The 18157-nt window shown below is 62.7% G+C and overlaps 2 protein-coding genes across 2 annotated transcripts; one reads left to right on the top strand and one right to left on the bottom strand.

Moving 5' to 3' along the window:
• The first annotated feature begins 669 nt into the window (after window positions 1-669).
• Window positions 670-6266, top strand: PLK1 (polo like kinase 1). The gene is made up of 10 exons (XM_054643826.2): window positions 670-1359; window positions 1487-1655; window positions 1732-1876; window positions 2226-2319; window positions 2825-3044; window positions 3508-3666; window positions 3749-3826; window positions 4299-4453; window positions 5093-5275; window positions 5612-6266. The coding sequence occupies exons 1-10, from the start codon at window positions 979-981 to the stop codon at window positions 5816-5818; spliced, it is 1791 nt and encodes a 596-aa protein (XP_054499801.2). The 5' UTR covers window positions 670-978; the 3' UTR covers window positions 5819-6266.
• A 314-nt stretch (window positions 6267-6580) lies between these two features.
• On the bottom strand, window positions 6581-17580 carry ERN2 (endoplasmic reticulum to nucleus signaling 2). Its single transcript, XM_077186961.1, has 22 exons — window positions 17397-17580; window positions 14988-15105; window positions 14646-14679; window positions 14051-14123; window positions 13889-13961; window positions 13631-13753; window positions 13453-13554; window positions 12996-13257; window positions 12814-12892; window positions 12587-12737; window positions 12030-12151; window positions 11705-11881; window positions 11366-11615; window positions 11035-11125; window positions 10334-10523; window positions 10075-10174; window positions 9731-9930; window positions 8919-9066; window positions 8685-8812; window positions 8386-8509; window positions 8094-8161; window positions 6581-8015 (listed from the first exon to the last, which is right to left on the bottom strand). Exons 1-22 carry the CDS (start codon window positions 17514-17516, stop codon window positions 7824-7826), a joined length of 2925 nt encoding a protein of 974 aa, XP_077043076.1. The 5' UTR covers window positions 17517-17580; the 3' UTR covers window positions 6581-7823.
• Between the last annotated feature and the right edge of the window lie 577 nt (window positions 17581-18157).

The raw sequence follows: 18157 nt of genomic DNA, 5'->3' as shown, positions 1-18157 counted from the left end.
GCCCATGGCACCGTGCGTGCCAGGGAGCAGAGAGCAGGAGCCTGGCTGGGGCTGCTGCTGTGTGCTTGTGGGATGTTTGTCATTGTCATTGGTGGTGGAGTTCAGGCATGGGAGCATCATCCCACGGTCACCTCTCCCGGCAAGGGGGCCCAGGAGCCAGCACCGCGAGTGCCAGAGGGCCTGGTGGGGGGGACGGGGGCAGTGAGGGCAGGGACAGCCCCTCAGAACGGCCACACTGGCACCCGAGGGTCAGCAGCGTGGGGGTGCCCGTGTCGTAAAAACCGGCTCAAGGCCGGTTCCTGGCTACCCACGGGAGTCCCGCTGGGAACCGCAGGACATGGGAGCCGCGGGAGCGGGCGGTGCCGCAGCAGGGCCTGTGCCGGGAAAATCCACGCCGGTGCCAATCCCGGGGAATGTCCTTGGCGGAGCGCCCCGTGCCCGCGCTCGGGGTCCCCGGGAGCGCGCGCGGCCGCAGCCAACGGCCGCCGGCGCACGCGCACACCGCGCGCGCCGCGGGGGCGTGTCCGAGCGCGCCCGGCCCCGCCCCCGCGGGTGCCTGTCTCCCTGGGCTCCCATGGTGCCCCGCGCGCCGCGTGGATTTTAAATCGTGCGGCCAATGGGGAGCGGCCGCGCGCGGTAACGGCCCCGGCGCCGCCTTTGAATCGCGGCCGGACCGAGCGAGCGGCCCAGCTCAGCCCGGCCCGCCGCGGCACCGGAACAGCCACCCGGCACAGCCACAGGCACCCGCGGCTGTACCGACACAGCCACCCGGCGCCGCCACTGCACCGGGACCCGCCGGTACAGGGACTCGGCACACCCAGCCTCCCCGGTACCGAGACCCGCAGCTGCACCGGTGCAGGGACCCGGCACGTGCCGCTTCCCCGGCACCCACTGCTGCACCGGGACCCGCCGCCCTCCCGCAGCCGCTCTTTCGGTGCAGGCAGCCGGGGCCCGGCGGAGCCCCAGCGCGGACACAGCATGAACGCGCCGGGCGGGAAGGCGGCGCGGCCGGCGGCGCTGGCGGAGCCGGCCCGGACGGCGGCGGCGGCGGCGGCGGGGGGGAAGGAGGTGCCGAAGGTGCTCGTGGACCCCCGCACCCGGCGCAGCTTCGTGCGCGGGCGGTTCCTGGGCAAGGGCGGCTTCGCGCGGTGCTACGAGCTGGCCGAGGCCGAGAGCCGGGAGGTGTTCGCGGGGAAGGTGGTGCCCAAGTCGCTGCTGGTGAAGCCGCACCAGAAGGAGAAGATGTCCATGGAGATCGCCATCCACCGCAGCCTCTCCCACCGCCACGTCGTCGGCTTCCAGGGCTTCTTCGAGGACGACGACTTTGTCTACGTCGTGCTGGAGCTCTGCCGCCGCAGGGTGAGGGGCCGGGGGGCGGGTATCGGTGTCCCCGGGTATGGACTGTCCCCTTCCCCGCGTCCTGCGGTACTGAGCTCCTCCTTGTCCCGCAACCCCCGCCCCGGTACTGATCCCCCGTCCCCCGCAGTCGCTGCTGGAGCTGCACAAGCGGCGGAAGGCGCTGAGCGAGCCCGAGGTGCGGTACTACCTGCGGCAGACCATCCTGGGCTGCCAGTACCTGCACAGCCACCGCGTCATCCACCGCGACCTCAAGCTGGGCAACCTCTTCCTCAGCGACGACATGGAGGTGAAGATCGGTAAGTGCAGGGACCCCAGCCCGGGGACTGGCCAGCCAGGGCATCTTGGTCATATCCCGTCTCCCTGTCCCTCCAGGTGACTTTGGCCTGGCCACCAAGGTAGAGTATGATGGGGAGCGCAAGAAGACCCTGTGTGGGACACCCAACTACATCGCCCCAGAGGTGCTGGGCAAGAAGGGGCACAGCTTTGAGGTGGACATCTGGTCCATTGGCTGCATCATGTGAGTCAAGCTGCCATGGAGATGGGCAATCCCTGTGGTTCTGGTCTCCTTGGCCCCTCTGAGCTTCAGTGTGATCCAAAGCTCCAGGTCACTGTCTCCGCAGTGCTGAGTCCTGCTGCCAGGCAGCTCCCGACCTTCCCCAACTGAAACTTTCCCTGCAGGGTGATGGATCCCAGCTTCCCTTTCCAGGGGACAGGATCCAGGCACAGTACACGTAGCTGTCAGTGTCTAATGCCAAGTGTGTTCCCCCTGCCAGGAAAGCCCCTGGGTGTGCTTAGGACATGGTTGCTCCTGTGCACAATCTGAGTCTCTTTTCAAAACTGACCCTCTTTTGTCTGGGAATGGCCAGGTACACTCTGCTGGTGGGGAAACCGCCTTTTGAGACCTCTTGTCTAAAGGATACGTACATCCGGATCAAGAAGAACGAGTACACCATTCCCAAGGTAAGCTGCTTCCCATGGAGCATCTGTTTGGCCCACAGTGGTGCTTGGTGAGCCTCCTGCTGCAGCCTCTGTGTCTGCCACTTCTTGGGCTCTCCAGCAGGGCAGGGGCTCTCAGTGCTGGGGGGCTGGTTCAGACTGGGGTGGCATGAGCCTTGTGGGGAGCCAGCAGCTCCCTGCCCTGCAATCCAGAAAAAATCTGAGCTGGGCTGATGGTGTGTGGGGGTGAATGGACATGGGCAAGTCCATGAGGTCTGGGCCAGGTCCCCAGCTCATCACACTGCTGATGAGTTGGTGTTGCTCAAGTCATTTGACCTCAGGGTCTGGGTGCTGTTAGGAGCCAGTTCTCTGTGCCACCCAATTCTGCTTCCCCAGGCTCGTGTCCTGCTTGCCCAATGCAGCGCTGGAGCTCTGCTCCAGGCAGAACTTCCCTGGGCTGCAAACCCCGTTCATTTGTCACTAGTGCACATTGTCCCTGACCCATCTCTAAACTCCACCTGTCCCTCAGCACATCAACCCTGTGGCTGCAAACCTCATCCAGAAGATGCTGAGGTCGGACCCTGCCACGCGCCCGACCATCGATGAGCTGCTGAACGACGAGTTCTTCACCTCGGGGTACCTGCCCAGCCGCCTGCCCACCAGCTGCCTCACCATCGCTCCCCGCTTCTCCCTGGCTCCCAGCAGCCTGGAGCTCGGCGGGCGGAAGCCGCTGACCGCGCTCAATAAAGGTGGGTGTGGGTGCCTGGGTGGGGCTGGGCACGGCCTGCCCGCCTCCAGCAGCATCCACAACCTTCAGTGTGCCTCCCTCATATCATCTCCTGATCCTTATGGAAACTCAGAGCATTTGTGGTGAGGGGGCTCTCCCTGCTCTGCCCGGGACGAAGCACTGCATTTGCTTCAGCTCTGTGAGGGGCTCAAACTGATGCCTGGGAAGCTTCACCAGAACACAAGGAAGACCTCTCCTATGCAGTGCCTGAGCACTGAACAGATTGCCTAGAGAGGGTGTGTGGAGTCTCCCTCACTGGAGATACTCCAGAATCCTCTGGACACATCCTGTGCTCTGGAATTACCCTGCTCATGTGCCACCACGGTCCCTTCCAACATAAGTTGTTCTGTGTGTCAGGTGTTGTCTGTACCTGGTGCCTTTGGAACCTCGCCCTGGTCACATCTCAGTGTTGTGTCTCTGCCCAGGACTGGACAGCCCTGCCCAGGAGCCCTTGCCGGAGAAGGAGGAGGCGGCGGGGCTGCGGGAGGTGGGAGATGCTGTCAGCTGCCACCTGGCTGACATGTTGCAGCAGCTGACTGCAGTCAACGCAGCCAAGCCCTCCGAGAGAGTGGCAGTGAGGCAAGGTGAGCCTGGGGCAGCCCACGGGCCTCATGGGGTGCACTGGCTGTGGGAAATGTCTCCTAACAAGCTGCTTTCTTCCTGCAGAAGAAGCTGAGGACCCGGCCTGCATTCCCATCTTCTGGGTTAGCAAATGGGTGGACTACTCAGATAAATATGGACTCGGTAAATACCATTGGTGGAAATGCTTCAGGCTTTCCTTGTGTCTGAGGGGGCTGGCAGAAGCCTGGGTTGGGGCATTTCCTAGGCCTGGGTTTTTAATCACCATATTCCAGTGTGTGTGTCCAAGACCACTGCCAGGAATCTTACCAAATACCCCAGGAATCCAGAGCAGTGGCCATCAGCCCTGGCCACTTTAACGTGGACAATGGTACCTGTGCATGACCAAGTTCTCCCCAGCCTGCACAGGGATCCAAGGTGGCAGCAGAGGCTGTTTTTGAAGCAGCTGATGCAATAAGGGAGATGACAAATCCAGAGGTGGAAAAGTGCCAGCCAGACCTCCCCAAAGAGGAGACCTGGCAGGGCCTTGTTGGGATGGCTGTTAGGGAATCCCTGGGTGATAAACCATCTGCCTTGGTACTTCCCACTGCTTGTTGTCCCCTGAGATTGAAGGTCTCATGGGGTCCCTTCTGGGCAGGTTACCAGCTCTGTGACAACAGCGTTGGGGTTCTCTTCAATGACTCCACTCGGCTCATCATGTACAACGATGGGGACAACCTGCAGTACATTGAGCAGAACAACACCGAGTCCTACTTCACCGTGAGGTCCTACCCTTCTGCCCTCAACAAGAAGGTCAGTCCTGGGGGCAGGAGCCCTGGCCGGGGGGTGGTGAGACTCCTGCCACCCTTAGGCTTTGATGGCAGGGTGGGATCCAGGGAGAAATGTTTACTGAGGCCACTGGCACTTTGCAGGCTTCCTCTAGCTGGTGGCACATAGCCCCAAGGACAGACACTAGCAGCTCTAGCTGCTATCTGAGGCTCATTTATGAGCAGTTAGTCCTCACAAGACATGCATGTACAAAGTGTTCAGCAAAGTCAGTCCTGGGGGCAGGAGCCCTGGCCGGGGGGTGGTGAGACTCCTGCCACCCTTAGGCTTTGATGGCAGGGTGGGATCCAGGGAGAAATGTTTACTGAGGCCACTGGCACTTTGCAGGCTTCCTCTAGCTGGTGGCACATAGCCCCAAGGACAGACACTAGCAGCTCTAGCTGCTATCTGAGGCTCATTTATGAGCAGTTAGTCCTCACAAGACATGCATGTACAAAGTGTTCAGCAAAGCAAGTCTGATGTGTCACAGAGTTAACTTTGACGATTTCCACAAGTTTTTGCTGTGACACCTCAAGCTCTGAGAGATGCAAGGAGGATCTGGGACTGTGCTCCCCCTCCCCATGCCTGGGGTCACCCTCAGCCCCTCACAGCCCATCCCTTCTGCAGATAACACTACTGAAGTATTTCCGGAATTACATGAGCGAGCACTTGCTGAAGGCAGGGGCGAACATCACGCCACGGGAGGGGGACGAGCTGGCCCGACTGCCCTACCTGTGCACCTGGTTCCGGACCCGCAGCGCCATCATCCTGCACCTCAGCAACGGCACTGTGCAGATCAACTTCTTCCAGGTGAGGCTCTTTGCAGGGCTGTGGCTCTGGCTGCACGTGGTGTGGCTGGGACGGCGGCAGAGGGGATGACCTGAGCCAAGGCTGTGCCCAGGGAGCCTGGCTCTGGGAGCTGTCTGTGCTGGTACCTAAAGCCCCCAGAGTGTCCTCCCTTGTGAGGGGCTGTGCTCTGCAGCAGCAGGCTGGCTGCTGCAGCCAGCTGTTGCCCTTTGCTGCACTCTGAATGAATTCTACAGAGGGATTTTGTCACACACTCTGGGTGTCCTGAGATGGCTCATGCCGAGGAAATGCTGCCCCAAGGAGCATGGTGCTCAGCGAGCATGTGTTCTCACCCCCCAGGACCACACCAAGGTCATCCTGTGCCCTCTCATGGCTGCTGTGACGTACATAGATGAGAAACGGGACTTCCGCACATACAAGCTGAGCCTGATCGAGGAGCACGGCTGCTGCCGGGAGCTGGCCAGCCGCCTGCGCTACGCCCGCACCATGGTGGAGAAGCTCCTCAGCTCCAAGTCTGGCTCGGGCCGCGTGAAATCTTCCTCCTAGACCTCGTTCTTGCTGGACTCGACATCGGTGCCAAACTGCCCGGCTGCGGAGGGAGAGGTCTGGCAGCTTCCCTCCCATGGCCCAGCTGGGTTCCCACTCCTGGGTATGGGCTCACTGCCCCGAGGAAGCCCCTGCTGCTGTGGGAATGGTGTTGTTCACTGACTGGTGCCCAAAGGTTTCTTGCTTCCTGCTCCTAACAAAGTGTATTTTTAAATTCCCTACCTAGTCTGTTTTTCTAATTTCCCAAAGCCAAAAACCCAGCTCCAAACCAGCCCTCTCGTTTGAGGTGCCTGGGGCTGCTCTTGAGAGAGCAGAGCTGGCAGTGAGGTGTCTGTACATGGCTGTGCCCGTGCTCTGGGCTTCGTTTCCTCTGGCAGAAGCTCAGGTAAGGTATTGAATGAGCCCGGGGTGAGATTTGAGCAATTGGCCTTTTAATGCTGAAACTCCATGAAACCTCAACTTTTGTATATTTCATAACTTGAATAAAGATTGTTTAACAGCAGCCAGGCTGTTTTACTTCCCTTTGCCTTGCTGAGAGAGGGGGCAGCACCTCTCTGCCTTCCTCTCTCAATGAGACATCCTCTTACCCTTGGCCTGGGCATGCCTCTTCCTTGGCTCCATGACTAATTATGGCTAAAGAATCAGCACAAGTTGTCTCAGGCAAGCAGGAACCCAGTGAGCTGCCTGTGTTGTTCTCCCACCACTGCTCCCTGCCAGCAACCAGAGGTGCTCTGAGGCCAGTTTGTTTTTATAAGCAGGACAAGTTTTAGTTTTTTAATTTTTTATAACATTTTGTATAAATATATTCTGGAAAGAAACCTGGTACAAACCTTGTTACCTGTGTAACAAAATCCCACACCCCAGTACACAGAGGAATCAAACTATACAAGATTATTGCTGTTCCACAGCGGAACTTTGCTGTGGGGCTCTCTATGCCCATGGGCTCAGCTGGTGCTGGAGGCTGGCTCATAGGGCCCACATGCCCATGAGGATGCCATGAACCAGAGCACCCATGGGATACCAGCCCTGGGCAGCAGGAGAGGCTGGGGGAGCTGCAGGCATAGGCCTGTCTTTGAGAGAAGGATGCCAGGGGCAAGGAACCTCCCTCCTTTGTGCCCAGAGACAACTGTTCCTGGATGCTGTGCCACCAGGCCTGGCACAGGCTGCTGGGGCCCCTAAGGGGGAAAGCCCTGTTGTGAGCCCAGCTGAGATTCACACTCCCATGGTGGGGCTGTGCCCCCACAGCCCGGTGCCACGGGCAGGTCCCGGCCCCAGGGTGGCTGCTGGGCCTGGCCTGGTGAGCACAGCCCTGCTGGGGCTGAGGGGCAGCTCCAGTGTCAGGACTGGGAGCCCGGTCCTGAGCACAGCTCAAGGAGCTGCGTCCCCAGGCCCTGGCACAGGAGAGAACCTAAGGCACAAAGCTTTCTGTCCCTGGTGACTGTCCCCTGAGGCTGATGGCAGCCTGAGGGTGTTGCTGTGCCAGGGCCCCACTGTGAAAACACAACGTGTTTTCCTCTTTCTTCTCCAAGCACTGTATCGACCTGAGATGTCCTTGTTTTCTGACCCAAATGCCTTCACACCTGAGTCTGTGTGTGTTGGCAGTGTTGGTTGCCCAGAGGGTCCCCCAGGTGAGAGCACGGTGCTGTCCTGTGCCCCAGCTGCTGCGCCCTTGCCTGGCTGGCAGCAGGACCCTGAGAGAGGGCCCAGGCTGGGAGCAGCAGCCACAGCCCTCGGGCATGACCCACGGTCCTTGGGCATGACTGTGGCTCTCGGGTGTGACCCATGGCCTCAGGCATGACCTGCAGCCCTCGGGCACTGCTGCCCCTCAAGCACGATCCATGGCCCTCAGGCACGATCCATGGCCTTCAGGCATGGCCCCTGGTCCTCGGGCATGACCCGCGGCCCTCAGGCATGACCCGCGGCCCTCAGGCAGCACCCGCGGCCCTCAGGCATGGCCCCCGGTCCTCGGGCATGACCCACGGCCCTCAGGCAGCACCCGCGGCCCTCAGGCGCCGTCGCCCCTCAGGCCCTGGCAGTAGTAGGAGCGGAAGGTGCGCTCATGGGCACAGACCCGCATGGCCCCGTGCGTGTGCAGCAGCAGCCGCGGGAAGCGGGAGGTGAAGTACTGCACGAAGCCCTCGGGGACGGAGCCCAGGGCCACCCGCACGTCGGCCGGCAGCTCGTGGTAGTGGTGCTTCTGCAGGAGAGAGGGTGAGGTGAGCGGGGACGGGGACAGTGCGGGTGGCAGGGCCGCGGGGCAGCTGGGTGGCCGTACCTTGTTCCTCATGGCCCGCAGCAGGTCACGCACTGACCCCCCCTTGTAGGTGCGGAACTTCCTCAGGTCTGGGGACAGCAGGAGAGACACGGAGTGAGGGGGGACACAGCCCATGTAGTGCCAGCCCCAGCCCAGCTGCACTGTGGCCTCCCAAGGAAGGGCTGCCACCTTTACCTGCCCCGCTTTTGGCTCCTGGGCACAAGCAGGTGCCTGCTGGCCAGTAAAAGCACCAGCCCCTGAAGCCCCCCTGCTTCACTGGGCCCAATGATGAGCCTGGCCCCTCCATGCTCACCCATCTGCAGCGGGAGGGAGATGTGCATCCTCCAGTTGGTCCTCACCACCGCCCGTCCCCCCGATTCCAGGGCTGAGACGATGGGCCCCTCGGCTGGCTCCTTCTCCACACGGTCACTGACGTCCTGTGTGCCCAAGAGGTGGGTACGGCACTGCCCCTGCTCTGCACGAGGTGGGACACAGACCCAGGGACCGCTCACCCCCCATAAGAGTAGCTCACAAGGAGCATGTAGACCTAAATGCAACAGTTTCCAGCACGTTTTTCAGTGCACACCTGTTGGTGGGACAGCACAGACTCACCTGGAAGAACTGCAGCTGCTTCTCCTCACTCCAGAAAAAGGGATGCACAAGGACGACAGGGGCCGAGGGCCGGCGCTGGGGCTCGGAGCTGATCATCGCCACAATCAGCTCCCTCGCAACGAGCTTGTCTGGGGGTGAAGCAGAACAGCAGAGAGCTCACCCCTGCGCCAGGAGAGGCAGCTGCCCTCAGGCCAGAGCCTCCCCGCGGTGCGGGGCCGTGGGGACGGGTCTCACCGTGAGCCTCCTCCTGCAGGCAGCTCAGCTGGTAGCAGCCCGCCAGGATGTTGGCCTGGCGCCGCAGGCTGTCCCCAAAGGGGTGCTGGCCCCCCGACACTACGTAGTAGAAGATGCACCCGGCTGAGAAGATGTCCACAGCACTGGTCTGCAAAACACGGGGGCACGGGGGACCCTCAGGCAAAGGGTGAGGAAACCTTTACCTGCCACTTCTCTGTCCTTTCATCTGCACAATTTGTCACTGGCTGCAGAACTGCTGGAAAATGCATCGCATGAGACTCCTGCTCTGCTCCCTGTGCTTAGGGAGCCCCATCACCCCAGGTCCCCAACAGAGAAGGGGTTTCCAGAGGCACAGCCAGAATTCAGGACTCCACAGCCCAATGGACACGCAGGGGCTGCAGGTGTCCCACCAGCAGGCAAACAGACACCAGCATGAGCCCCAGCACTGCCCTGCCCAGGATCAGTGCAGCAGCTGCTCCCAGTGGGAATGAGATCCCCAATTCTGAAGAGAGAAGCGTGACCTTGGCAGCATCTCACAGCCCCTCCAACCTCCCCACCCTGAATTTCTGAGGACTAATGGAGCCTAATGAGACACGGGTGCTGAACACAGCTGGCCACTGTCCACAAGGGCAGGAGCATGGGGACAGCCCTGGCAAGGAGCACAGTGCCTGTGTCTGGGCTGGCTCTGGCTCACGGAGCTCTCATCTTAATTGTGCACCCCAGCAGTGTGACCTGGGGACACCACCAGCATGGGGACACTGCCACAATGGGCCCAAGGAGCACCCGGGGCAGGGTGGCCACGGCTCACTGACAGGGTTCTCCTTCGGGGCCTCCTGCAGCACCTCGGGCGCAATCCAGCCCTCAGTGCCGGGGATCCCGGAGCGGAGGCTGAAGCTCTGTCGGCCCCCCTGAAGCTTCTTGCAAAGGCCGAAGTCGGAGATGACGGCGCGGATCTGCCCGTGGCGGTTCGGGACAGAGATGAGGATGTTACAGGGCTTCAGGTCACGGTGCACTGCAAGTGAGAGGCTGTGGTGTCACCCGGCAGGGCTGCAGCAAACAGGGCTCTGGCACAGCCCCATGTGCTGCTGATCCCCACAGCCACTGCCCAAACCCTGCAGCATGAGGAGGGGCTGCAGAGGGGACTGCTGGCCCTTACCGATGCTGAGGGAGTGCAGGTGGGCCAGCCCCGACATGGTCTGACGCAGCACGGACACCGGGTCCAGCCCACGGCGCTCAAAGCTGGGGCTCTCCACGTACTGGAACCACACAGGAGAGGAACTAAGCCTCATTTACTGGGCAAGGGCAAGCTGGCTGGAGAGACGCCACCCCGGCGTGATGGGGCAATGGAGAGGAGCCCCTGCAGAGGCAGTTTGTGCCCAAGGCCGGTGTCTGCAGGGCTCCTGTGCCCGGCTCACCTCCTGCAGCGTGGCGGAGCACAGCTCGATGGCGATGTAGTGGAACTGCCGGTCCCGCTCCGTGCAGAAGTAGCGCACCACGTGGGGATGCTCGTCCGACTCCCGCAGCAGCCGCACCTCGCGGTCCAGCAGGTGCACGCACTCGGGCAGGAGGCGCTTCACGGCCACACTGCGGCCCTCGAACTGCCCCCTGTGCACAGAGTCTGGTGTGCCCCTGTGCAGCAGGGCCCGGCCACCCTCACCCAAGGATCCCCAGCATGCTGTACCCTCACTGCTGCACCCCAAAGCCTTGTCACATCACTGACAGGAAGAGATCTTCCCACTGTAAGCTGGGAAATGGAGGGTCTCAATTTTGTAGGAAAATGACATCCCTCATGTTTTCTGTGTTCAGTGCTGGAAAAGGGGCTCAGCCAGAGCCTCGAAACCGTGCGAGGGGCCAGAGCCAGTGCAGGCAGGCAGAGAGGGGGTGTAAGGGGGACCTACCCTGTGTACCCAGTGCCTGGTCAATGAGGGCCACGAGCCCAGCTCCAGGATGGGCAGGATGAGGACCAGAAGAAGGTGAAGGGGGTGAGCTCTCAAAAGTCCCTGAACCAGTGGCCACCATCCTGAGCTGCCTTGTCACTCTCCCTGTCACCATCCCACTACCCTGGCTCCCAGGGAGAAAGGGAGCAGAGGGGGGACAGGCACCCAGTGTCACTCACCTGAAGACAAAGGTTCCTCCAGCTCCATGGCCCAGCACATCTTTGGGGTTAAAAGAAACTTTCCCAACTACAACCAGGTCTGGTTCTGCATCTGCAATGGAGAGAAGACAGCCTCCAACCATTAGTTCTGTATGGAGGACACCTGTTTCTCTATTCATCTGGCCATTTCTTGGGCCCTACTCCTATGTAGCCCATGCTTATCCAGCAGCAGATCAGCACCCATCCCAGGTGGGCTGCAGCCCTCTCATCTGCAGGCAGCCCTGAACCTGCTCTGGGTGCTGGTGTCTCTGGACAGAAGCCCCCACAGCCTGCCCATTGCCCCTGCACCCACCTTCAGCAGCCCCTGTGACAGCTGGCTCTGGGCTGACTGTCCCATTAGCCGGGTCCTTCAGGCAGGTGGAGGGGCTGGAGCCCTGTGAGAGCTCTGAGGCACTTCCCTGGCTCAGCTCCAGCTCCCCGGGCTCCTCAGGGACGCCCTCCCTGGAGACTCGGCCCGAGAGCAGCATCTCCTGCTGCTGCTGCAGGAGCTGTATCTGCTCCTCCAGCTGCTGCTGCTGGGCCACATGCTGCCGCTGCAGTTTCTGGAACACAAACCACGGGAATACTCAGAGCCTGGAACCACGCTGGGGCGTCGGTTGCGTGTCCCTCTCCCTCCACCACCAGCACTCACCATGAGCAGCAGGACCAGGATTCCCCCGCCCAGCAGAGTCGTGCCCACGCCAGCCATCACCAGGTCCCAGGTGCCAGACTCGGGGTACACCTCCAGCTGCTCCCCCAGTGCGGGGTCTGCCTGGAGCTGCCCCTCGCTGCGGACAGCTGGTGCCTCCGGGCTGCTCGGGGCCAGGAACTGCAACACACACCCAGGGCTGGCTGAGGCACAGACCGCAGGGCACTTGGCTTTGGGACTTCCTTCCTGTCCCATCCCATGCTGGGGACCCACTGCCCACCCCAAGCAGCACAGACCCCTCAGTGACCCAGCACCCTTCACCACTCACATCGTCGAACACGGTCCTGCTGGGAGGAGCCCTGGGGATGATGGTTTCCGTGGTTTTCCTCAGGTTCTCTGGGAAGGCTCGCAGCATCGTGGTGTGGACCAAAGGAGGCAGCTCATGGTGCCCTTTGGCAGGAGGGGAACAGAGACAACCCTCAGTTCACCTCTTGGTTTCAGCATCCATCCCTTGCCAGCAGTCCTGGCCCTCCTGGAGTAGGAGGGTTGCTTCTCATGGGACCCCCAGCATGGGTAACTGTGAGCCCTGCTTCAAAGGGCCCCTGCCCACCCCTGCACAGGATGTCCAGCAGTCACTCTTGGAGAGGGGACAAGGAAGGGCTGAAAGGAGTCCCAAGGGGGAGGGGACACAAGGAGAGGCTGAAAGGAGTCCCAGGCCAGCGTTAGCCCAGCCCGAGGTGACTCAGCCTTAATCCCATTCACCCCGCCGGGCAGAGCAGGTTGCCTATTGTCCCTAAAGCACAGCTGCAGCTCGGGGTGTTCCCTGCTTGGGCACCATCTGGGAGCCAGGACATGGGTGAGTCTGTGCCTACCACTGCTCCGCACCTATGAGCAGCCACTGGTTGGGAGGCGAGGCGATGCTGCCCTGCGGGTACTTGACATCCGTGCTGGGCGTGATCTCGCACTCCCCGGACTCCCTCATGGTCACCTCGTCCGTGGTGGGGCCGTCGATCCTGGCCAGTGTGATGCCCTGGGGCTGGGGATGTGGCAGCTCGTGGGGCACCAGGCTGGACATGCCATGGTGGCTCCAGAGGGGCAGAGGGGACACTCACCACCAGTGCCACGCTGCTGTGCACCAGGGAGGTCACAGCATAGAAACTGGTGGCGTGCTTCCCCACGTAGAGCGCCGGCCTGCAGGGCAAGGACAAGCATCACCTTCCATCCACCAGGACCAGGGTGGCCGAGCACGGGGAACACGAATGCCACCGGCTGCCATCGCTCAGGAACCACCTACAGCAGCTGGGTCTTGGTGGCAGTGAAGTCCTTGACGGACTGGTAGCTCCACTTGAGGACGTGGATGTCCTGTGACTGGAAGGTCAGGTAGCGCAGGGTCTCCATGGCCAGGTTGAGGTGGGGCAGGCGGCGCAGGCTGTCCTGGTGCCACAGGTAGATGCCAACCACAGGTGAGCCGTAGTTCTGTGCCCACAGGACCTCCCCACTCTCCTTGTCCAGGGTCACCACCAGCCCGTCCCCACTTGAGGCCAAGTGTGCCATTTCTGCAGAGAGCAAGAGGGATGAGGGATGAGCACTTCAGCTGTGTCTCCTCTGGTCACCCTCAGTTCTGTCACTGGCCATGGGCTGCTGCCTGTTCTCCCCAGCAATGGGCACAGCCAGAGTCCTGCTGCTGTGGGCACTGGGGAGCTGTGTGCCCTGACTGCCACGGCTCCCATGGCCGCTGCAGTTGCACTCACTGTAGTGGTAGGACTCCTCGCAGAGCGGGGCCGAGTACTCAGAGAAGGTGGCATTCCAGCGCAGCTCCCGTGACTTGGTGTCATACATGGTGATGACGTACTCTGGGGACAGGAGCAGGGCACGAGGTCACCTGCAGTGCCCCATTCCTGGCACCAAGTGGTCGATGGGGGCACTTACGGGTCCGTCCGATGTAGAGCAAGGGGCTGGATGGGCACAGACCATCCCAGGCCTCTGTTGAGAGGGTGGTCTGCTTTTCCCCTGACTTGGGGTCCACAATGAACCAGCTGTCCTGTTTCTTCCCTGAGAAGGAAAATGCCTTCTCTGTAAGCCCCCGCAGCCCCCTGTCCCCAGGAGCTCCCTCTGAGCCCTGCCTGTGGCCCCGCACGGCTCCTGGAGCCCAGGCAGTGCTGTCCTGCACTCCCCAGAGCTCCGTACCGGTGTAGAGCACCCCGTCCGAGCTGCGGCACGGCGAGGACTGCACCAGCTCCGGGATGGTGAACGGCAGCTTCTGCAACACAGGGGCAGGGCAGGGTCACCCCTGCAGCCCAGGGCACCCCAGGGCTCACAGCATGCCCACGGCCCCACAGCCCTACTGACCATCAAGCCTTCTTTGTTCTTTCCTCCCAGGATATACAGGCTGCCGTCATTGGGGTCTGGAAGGAATGCTGGCCTGGGAAGCACAAGAGAAGGATAAAACGTGAGCCACCCCCTGCCCTGGGCACCTCCAAGGACACAGAGTGCCTACACTGCAGAATCCCCTTTAGCAGTTTGCTCCAGGGTGAGTCCCTGCAGGACTTGACCTTTCCTGGGCACCTGCAGCGCTGGATTTGGCAGGAGATAAATCCCGCTCTGGTCAGTCCTGGACTTCCCACAGCCACCCAGTGCCCACCCACCAGGCTGGTGGATGCCCTGCCTGTCTCAAGGAGCTCTTGCTGCCCCGCCTGCCCCTGAGCTCTCAGGGGGATTTCCCTCTCTTTCTCTCCATGCTGGTGTGTGTAGTCGAGCTGAGAGTTCCTTGGCTGTGCAGCAGGTGCCAGCTCCTCCTCATCACCATGTGCCAGCACCAGGGACAGGGTAAGGTGATGCCACAGCATGGGCTGGGCATTTCATTTCTCTGTGTTTCCCCTTTCCTGCTGTTGCTCCATCGGTTATCAGGGAGCCTCCTGCACTGCCCAGTGGGGGTGACACTCACTCTGCCACATAGACCGGCACCTGCAGAATGGGATCTGAAACAGAGAGTGAGAGGCCACATCAGCAGCGCTCCTGTGAGTGGGACAGCACAACACCACTGTTTACCCAGCGTGGCACTGTCACCCAGCCCAGCCACGCAGCCTGTTTGCCTCTCAGAGCCAAAAGAGACACCAGAGGCAGATGCTCATCCGTGCCTGGGGCCAGGGCTGGCAGTGCACCCCGGGCTGGAGGCACTGGCAGCCCAGAGTTCATCCAGCAAGAGCCAGGCCAGGGGAGCGTTCCCAAACCCCAAATATGCTCCAGGAGCTAGGCTGTAAACAAATGTCTCCCAGTCACTACTCACCATCCTTCAGGGTCCACTTGATGTCCCCTGTGCTCTTGCTGACGGCATGGAGGTTCCCATCCAGTGTGGAGATGAAGAGCAGCGTTTCTGGGACAGTCACAGCACTGCCTTTGAGGCTCTAGGACAGACACACCGTCCTCAAGAGATCAGCCAGACTTGGGAACAATCCCCCAGCCCAGCTCCTCTGTGCAGCTCAGCTCCTGGGGCAGCTGCACCCTCAGTGACCACCCACCCCTATAGCCCCTGGCTCACATCCCACCAGAACCATCCTGGGGCTGGAGTAGCCTTCCCTCTCCCTCCTCTCCCTGGAACAAGTTTTCCCACAGGTGGGATGAATTGTAGTGTGGCTGTTCCCAGTCACAACCCTGGATGCCTTTCTAAAGGTGACAAGAGCAGCTCCTTCCAGAAACAAACGAGTCTAGTGACTTTTCATGCCAGAGAAGTGATGATTGCTTGCCTGGGCCTTCAGAGCTGCAGGTTTCAGCTACCTGACATTGAGGAAGTAATTGCAAATTCACCTGGGAAGAGGAGCTGCTCCTTCCACGTATGGCGTCTGCATAGCAAGTGCCAGCTCAGCCAGCAGCACATATGCCAGCCTCACCCTGTCAGCAAACAGGGATGGGCAAACAGCACGGGACACACACGGCTCTGGCAGTCCCCAGTGCCAGGGATTTGGCAGTAGCACCTGAGCCCCTGCATGGCCGCAGATCAGCGTGAGAGGCACAAGGACACCCCTGGAGCCCAGCCCCTCAGTAGTCCCCTCGCTGCTCGGGAGTCTGAGCTGGCAGAGCCTGTCCTGGGGGCCTGTCCATGCTGTGGAGCAGGGAGCAGCCACAGCCTGTGCCCAGCCAGGACCTGCATGCGAGCCTGAGACCATTTGCAGAGCAGAACCTGACAGTACAAGAGTGGCAGGGCCAGGAGATTCCTTCAGCTGCAACAGAGCACAGGAACACACACCATCTCCCTCACAATGCACCTCATATCAGCCTCTGCGCCTCCCGCCCAGTTCTTTTATTTGCACTTCTTTTTGCTTAATTTTCAGGTGAGGTCAGAGTGAGTTTCCCTGCTCTGGCTTTGCCCAGAGGACACGGCAGGGGACTGCTCTCCACCATGGCTCCTCCAGCCCCCATGGCCATGCAGGAGGGATTGCTGCTGGCTGGGGACGTGGCAGGCTGGCAGACATGGGGCTCTTGCCGTCTGCTCTTCCCACCTGCCCGGGGGAAACTGAGACTGCTGGGCCCCCAGCCATCAGGGCTCTCTGCTTCCTTCCCCCCTCAAGCACTGGGGTTTTTTCCATCCCTTCTGCAGGCGTTTTGGTGCCAGGGCACTCGGGCAAAGGCCAGGCTGCCTGCCCTGCTCCCCATAAACCACCATGGGCAGAACTGGGAGCACTGGATGCCCGGGAGCTGCCACCCTCCCCCTGGTCCCAGCCCCAGCTCACAAGTGTGGCTGTTCCCACGAGCTGTCCCAGGAGCTTTCCCGAGGTTCCACCACAGCGCTCTGGACTCTGCAGTGATGCCGCTGGGGCCGAGCTCAGCCGTGGGCTCGGGGCACACTCGCTCCCCCAAGGACGGATAGAGAGGGATGGCCAAGCACAGACAGAAACTGGCGCCAGCATCCCCTGCTCCCTCCAGCGAAGCAGCTCTAGCCGTGTAATCCAAAGCCACCCTGGCACGCTGCCTATCCACTTGAACCGCCACCAGCTGCAGGAGCTGGATCCGGCTCTGAAGGCACCACCCTGACAGGCAGCAGGACCAGGCAGAGGGGGAAGGGGACTCCGCTGCCGGCCACAGCCGGGCCCGGGGTGAGGATGGAGAGCAGTCTCCGCTCTGGGAGCCCCCGGCCCGGGTGACAGCCCGGCGCTCCATCGCAGCGCGGCCAACGGCACCCACGTACGGCCGCGGGCCCCCGGCAGCATCCCGGCCCCACGGCCCCTCGCCCGCACCACGAGCACCTTGCGGGTGCCCCCGCCCGAGGGCCGGTTCGGGCCCCGCTCCCCGGTGTCACCCGCGGGCCGCACCTGCCCCGAGCGCGGGGCGCCCCTGTCACACCCCGGGCACCAAGTGCCGTGTGCCCTCCCGCAGGACGCGCGGGGCACGGTGAGCACGGGCTCACACCGGGAGCGCGGGCTCACACCGGGAGCACGGGTTCACACCGGGAGCGCAGGCTCACACCGGGAGCACGGGCTCACACCGGGAGCACGGGCTCACACCGGGAGCGCAGGCTCACACCGGGAGCGCGGGCTCACACCGGGAGCACGGGCTCACACCGGGAACACGGGCTCACACCGGGAGCACGGGCTCACACCGGGAGCACAGGCTCACACCGGGAGCACGGGCTCACACCGCGCTGTCCCCTCCCGGGCGCTGTCCCACCCCCGCGCACCCCCGCTGCCAGCGGCGGCCGTACCTGTGCCGAGGGCGGCGGGAGCAGCAGCAGGAGCAGCCGGAGCAGCGGCAGCAGCGGCGGCAGGAGCCCCCGGCGCGCCCCCCGGAGCCCCCGCGGGCGCGGCGCGGCGGGGCCGCCCATGTCCCGGCCAGGCCAGGCCGGGCCGGGCCGCGCGGCCGCCGTGAGTCAGCGGGGCCGGGGCGGGTCCCGGACGCGGCTTCCGCCCCCCCGCGCTCCGCACACGCACCCCGACCCCGCGGGCCCGTCGGCCTCCCCGCCCCGCTCCCCTCCGGCTCCCGGCCGCTGGCACCGCGGGAGGAGCCGCGGTCAGCGCACAGCCCCGCATCCCCCGCCCTGGGCACCGGCCCCAGCCCGCCCGCGGGCGCCGAGCCGAGGACGGCTCCTCTCGCCGGTAACGCGGGGCGAAGCCCTCCCGGCGCTGGCGGTGGAGGAGCCGGCTCCTGCCGCCCCTCGCAGACCCCCTCAGCCCCGTGTGCCGGGAGCTCGGCCCGAGGGCCAGCGGGCACCGGGGGCTGCGCTGGGACCCCGCCTGCACTGACCGCTGGCCCCGAGAGCCAGGGCGCACCGGGCAGCACAGCGGGCACAGCTGGGAGAACGGCAGCGCAAACTGGGGTTACCGACCCCTCTGAGATGGGGGTTTGGGTGGGACAGGAGGTGTCTAAAGCGGGAAGCGAGGCCGAGCAGGCCGGTTCAGCACGGCAATCCCGAGCGTGCCACACGCCCAGCACTGGGGCTGCTCCGAGCACCCGCTTGGGGCTGTT

This window comes from Agelaius phoeniceus, chromosome 16 (assembly GCF_051311805.1).
Source record: "Agelaius phoeniceus isolate bAgePho1 chromosome 16, bAgePho1.hap1, whole genome shotgun sequence".
NCBI classification, from domain to species: domain Eukaryota; kingdom Metazoa; phylum Chordata; class Aves; order Passeriformes; family Icteridae; genus Agelaius; species Agelaius phoeniceus.
This window is presented reverse-complemented; position numbering and strand designations above follow the sequence as displayed.

Bases quoted from the DNA above. Each gene is read 5' to 3' on its own strand.
- PLK1 (XM_054643826.2), top strand. From the start codon at position 979: ATGAACGCGCCGGGCGGGAAGGCGGCGCGGCCGGCGGCGCTGGCGGAG. The intron at 3,045-3,507 runs GTGGGTGTGGGT...GTCTCTGCCCAG, and splicing joins GCTGACCGCGCTCAATAAAG to GACTGGACAGCCCTGCCCAG. The intron at 4,454-5,092 runs GTCAGTCCTGGG...TCCCTTCTGCAG, and splicing joins CTTCTGCCCTCAACAAGAAG to ATAACACTACTGAAGTATTT.
- ERN2 (XM_077186961.1), bottom strand. From the start codon at position 17,516: ATGGGCGGCCCCGCCGCGCCGCGCCCGCGGGGGCTCCGGGGGGCGCGC. The intron at 15,106-17,396 runs GTACGGCCGCCG...TGTCTGTCCTAG, and splicing joins TCCCGCCGCCCTCGGCACAG to AGCCTCAAAGGCAGTGCTGT. The intron at 10,175-10,333 runs GTGAGCCGGGCA...GTGTGGTTCCAG, and splicing joins GCTCCGCCACGCTGCAGGAG to TACGTGGAGAGCCCCAGCTT.